Source organism: Condylostylus longicornis, unplaced genomic scaffold (genome assembly GCF_029603195.1).
Source record: "Condylostylus longicornis isolate FDR11 unplaced genomic scaffold, ASM2960319v2 ptg000016l, whole genome shotgun sequence".
Lineage (NCBI taxonomy): Eukaryota > Metazoa > Arthropoda > Insecta > Diptera > Dolichopodidae > Condylostylus > Condylostylus longicornis.
In genome coordinates, this window is record NW_026577985.1 from 4,036,210 (window position 1) to 4,040,814 (window position 4,605).

Here is a 4,605-nt window from a genome sequence, read left to right on the forward strand (position 1 = left end):
TTAGTAAATAGTCTATAATGCCTTTATGTAAATCCAATTACAGTAGAATGTATAATATATTCAATAATTATAGGGGTAATACAATTAAAAACTTAAACAAAATATTGACTAGAAAGTTAATGGAGCAGTAATTACAATTTAGTGCACAGAAAACTTGTTAAACCTCTGAACAAATTATTTTGAACGTCTTTGAGCTGAAGATCACAAGATCAAACGCAGTGAAACGGTTCCATATTAATTATGTATAACAATAAATATGTCGTATTTTTATTAAACTTATGTGTATACATACACATATTAAATAATTAAACAGAAAACAAAATACATATAACAAAAATTCTTATGACATGAGAACAACGCATTTAATTAAATAATTCAGAATAATTAATTTAAAGTAATTTTATCATTTAGTATACCTAAGAACATAATTTATATGATCTTAGAGAGAATCAGAATTTAAGCCATAGTTTTCAATTGCAGTTACATTTACGTAACCCAAATTCCACTTCATGTTTAAGTTTGATTCACTACAATCATTGACATAAACTTTTCCTACTTTTGGTGCTGCTTCTAAACATCGCATACTTTGACCTTGAACAAGCCACTTTGATTTTATGTCATAATGCCATAATTGATTACCATGTTGTCCATGGCAAGCATATAATGTAACAGGCGAATCTTTGATACTCTGTGAAACATCCAAACATTCAGTTTTATGTCTAACGCGTATATCTTTATGCCAACTTAAAGCCCAATTTTGACTTCCATGAGGATGTGTTAGATTTTGTGCACAGAAATTAAGTTCAACCTCTTCGTTTAACCCTTTATTTAAAGAATCAAGACAAAAACTCGGATTAGTATAACTCTGAATTACACCAAATCCAAAATCTGGTGGTTCAACAGGAGGATAATATTTTGGCAAATCGAAAGCAATTTTTTCCATGAACCATTTAAATGATTTGCATTTTAAATTCGTCCTGATAGTTTTCTGCTTCGTTAAATCACCGGTATCGATTTTACTATAAATTTCAGAATCACGATCGTAAAGGTATTCGGCATACTCATCCATCCAAACTTCAGCCACACGCTTGTAGTTCTAAATAACAATAAAGTAATTTTTCTTCATTTCATCTCACTTAACGTATGTATGTCTGTAAATAATATACCAATTACCTTATGAAGGTAGTCATTTGATCTAGGATTCTTAAAAGTTATAACTTCTTTGTATATATGACCAACTCTTGAACAAGGTGCATCAATTAGTTTACCACCACACATCCAAATTTTAAAACTCAGTTCATATTGTTCTCCACCCCAAATGTCTAAACCTTCGTCATAGCCTCCGAGTTCCCAGAAAAATTTTTTTCCTATTGCAAATAACCCACCAGCCATTATTGGACTGTTAAATGGTCTAGTTCGATCTATTAGGTCTTCAGGTAGTAAAGGTAATCTCTTATAAAAAAACTGCCAATCAAATGCTCCTCTAGCACCTTCGTCTTGCGCTCTATATTCAAAAGTTGTATGATCTATCACGTCAATAAAGGGACATACGGATGTTCTGGGGTTTAGTGCAATAGGTTCTAATAGTGGAGGTAACCAATTGTAATTAGTTTCAATATGTGAGTCTAAAAATATTAAAACTTCTGCTGTTGCTTGCTTTGCTCCAGCTAAACGTGCTAAAATTAACCCACTTCGTTCTTGAAGGTGTATTACCTGAACTTTAGGTAATTTTTCAGCTATAAAATCATCCAACTGCTTTCCTAAAAATTCTTTATCGCTGCAGTCGTCCACCAAAATTATTTCTTTGATTAAATGAGATGGAGAACGATTTAAGCAGCTATATACAGATCGAAGTAATGTACTCCAATGCTCATTATAAAATACTATAATTATACTGACCGACGGCAATTCTGCAAGATATTTTTTTGAGTTGCAACTAAAAATTAAAATAAAAATTACAATATTTATTTCAAATATAAAAAATATATTTGAATACCCTTCGTAACGAATATCTGGCACTGATCTATTTAGAGAAATTTTATCACTTAATAAGCCATTAAAACCATATTCGTTAAATAATAATTTTTCACTTTCGGCCTCATAAGACATAAGATAAGCAGGTCGTCCTTGTTCACCTATACCGACTTTAAGTTTCTCTTTCTCCATATAATTTCTATCGTGCCAATCTATTTTTTCCAATCCATCATCTTCCTGAATTATTGGTAAAAGTCTTGCTTTCTTTGCACTTTCAATATTATGAACATTCACTAGAAAATTTTTAGTAACCCCTTCAATTTTTTCTTCGACTTCAATTAAAATTTGATTGAAATTTTTTATATCAACAATACGAGCTTCTTGTCTTCCTACTATATCAATTCGGCTCCATGTATCAAGCCTAATTAGATCTAAAAGTTCTGATGTTTGTCTTGATATAATCCAACTGGAGATAATCAGCCCAATAGGTAAAAGAATCAATACTATTATTAAAAATTTTATTAAATGAATATTCTTGCGTTTTCGCATTTTGTTGATGGTTTTATCTCCTTGAATTAACATAATAACATGTACTAAACGTAGCTTTAAAATGTGAGCAAAGAAGAAACCAAAAAAATTATTGTTTAATATTATTTAATTATTTTGAAAACTGTTTGCTCCTGAATATGTTCATACATATGTACGTATGTAGGTAAAGAATAATAATATTTAACCGCGACTATTTATGTAAATTAACTCGTATAAGCTCCAGTTACTTTTTGCTACTAAACAGTCAAGGTTTTAATCAATTGAATATATCAAATTTTTAATACAACCAGCAATGTTAATGGCATTTGACTTTTTATAAAATAAAACGTCTGAAATATAACTAAGCATATTTAATTAAATAAATATTCAATAACAAAAAAAAAATATTAATTTAATTATTTTGTAGAAGATGGAATACATGTATATACGAGTATGTACTACGTGAATAAGATATCTTTTAACAAATCTATTATTATGGTAGATCCGGTAAAAAAAATAACTATACTTTGCAATAAAAAATGTCAAAGTATTGTTCTTTAGGCAAGGGGAAGACATCTTGATAAATAAGAAGTAATATAATAAATTTATATATTAGGAAGATGTTGGTTGATTTATTAATAAATGCTTAATGTCAATAATGCATAAAGTATTGCTTTTAATTAACTATTTTTAGGTTGCGGAAATTTTAAGAAAATTTCACAAAATTTCTACTTGCTTAAATTTTTTTGTTCATAGCGTCCGTTCAAAGAAAAGCAAAAACTTCAAATAAAATATTTTTGAAAGAACCAATAAAGGAACCAATATTTCGATCATATTTGTGTATAATTTTCTAGGTACTACCAGTCTTAAATATATTTATTGTTATTGTATAAAAAATTTGTTAGTTACATACTTGTTATATTGTTGATTGTTTTTGTCTGTTCTAGTTTTCATTATTATGCGGTTAAGTTTATTAACACTGAAACTGAAGTTAACAAGACTGTGTATCTATGTTTGTTATTTCAAGACTGTTATAACAATACTGTTATTTCAACGTGTGAAATTATTAAACATTTGAATTTAATTGTTTGGCTGATAAACATATACTTTACTCATCCCGAAACATTATTCTATAATGTACGTATACTCCTCAAGTTTTATCTACAAATGAGTATAACTGTAGGTAAAGTATTATGTAACTAAATTGCTTAACAATTTTTTAGTGACGTATACTTATACTAACTTAAGGCGAGTTAGATATAAATATGTACATATAGATACATATATCTAAAAAGTTAAGAAAACAATATTTATTGGTTTTTTTAAATGCGTTTTAATATAATTATTTATTCATTATTCTATTTAATTTTTACTTTATTTCAGATTACACTAAAATTAGTAATATTTAAGATAAAAAAAAAATTTTGTGATATTATGTATTTATTTAATACATAATATATGTACATATATATACATATGTAAAATTGAAAATTACGGATTGTTAGAACATGTTTTTGTGGCAATTAAAATTTTTATAAAAAATTAAAACATAAATTCTATAAAATTACAAAACATCAATAAATAAATTTATTGAAAATTGTTTTATATTTTTCCTTTTAAAATTTCAAACTGCTATATTAAATTATACATAAATATTATACTTATTTAATAGTTATACTATAAATATACACCATGCTTGTTGAGGATAGTGAACCGATAAAAAAATTTCTTGTGTATTCATTTTTACGTATACATAGGTACAGCTTTTGGTAAATTAAATTAAATGTCGATTAATTAATAATTAAAAAAAATTAAAATTGTAAAAAACAATTAAGAAACAGTTTTTAAATATCTTTAGAAAATAAGGAATGAGAAAAAATAAATGTTTTGTTTTGAAAAAAGTGTGATAATTTGTAATTTGAATCTCATAAATTTTTAATTGAATTATTAATTAACTATTGAAATACATATGTATGTACATACATACATACATAATATGCGTCTTTCATACATACATACCTATTTTTTTCTATTAATGAATTCTTCTATTAATGAATTTCTGTCTGGAAAAAACTTTAAGCATTGAGGAAATGAAAACGCCAT

At 26.7% G+C, this 4,605-nt stretch overlaps 1 protein-coding gene across 1 annotated transcript; it reads right to left on the bottom strand.

Moving 5' to 3' along the window:
• Window positions 1-439: 439 nt before the first annotated feature.
• LOC129605886 (N-acetylgalactosaminyltransferase 6-like) lies at window positions 440-3,078 on the bottom strand. The gene is made up of 4 exons (XM_055515884.1): window positions 3,029-3,078; window positions 1,997-2,440; window positions 1,174-1,936; window positions 440-1,096 (listed from the first exon to the last, which is right to left on the bottom strand). Exons 1-4 carry the CDS (start codon window positions 3,076-3,078, stop codon window positions 440-442), a joined length of 1,914 nt encoding a protein of 637 aa, XP_055371859.1.
• Window positions 3,079-4,605: the final 1,527 nt, after the last annotated feature.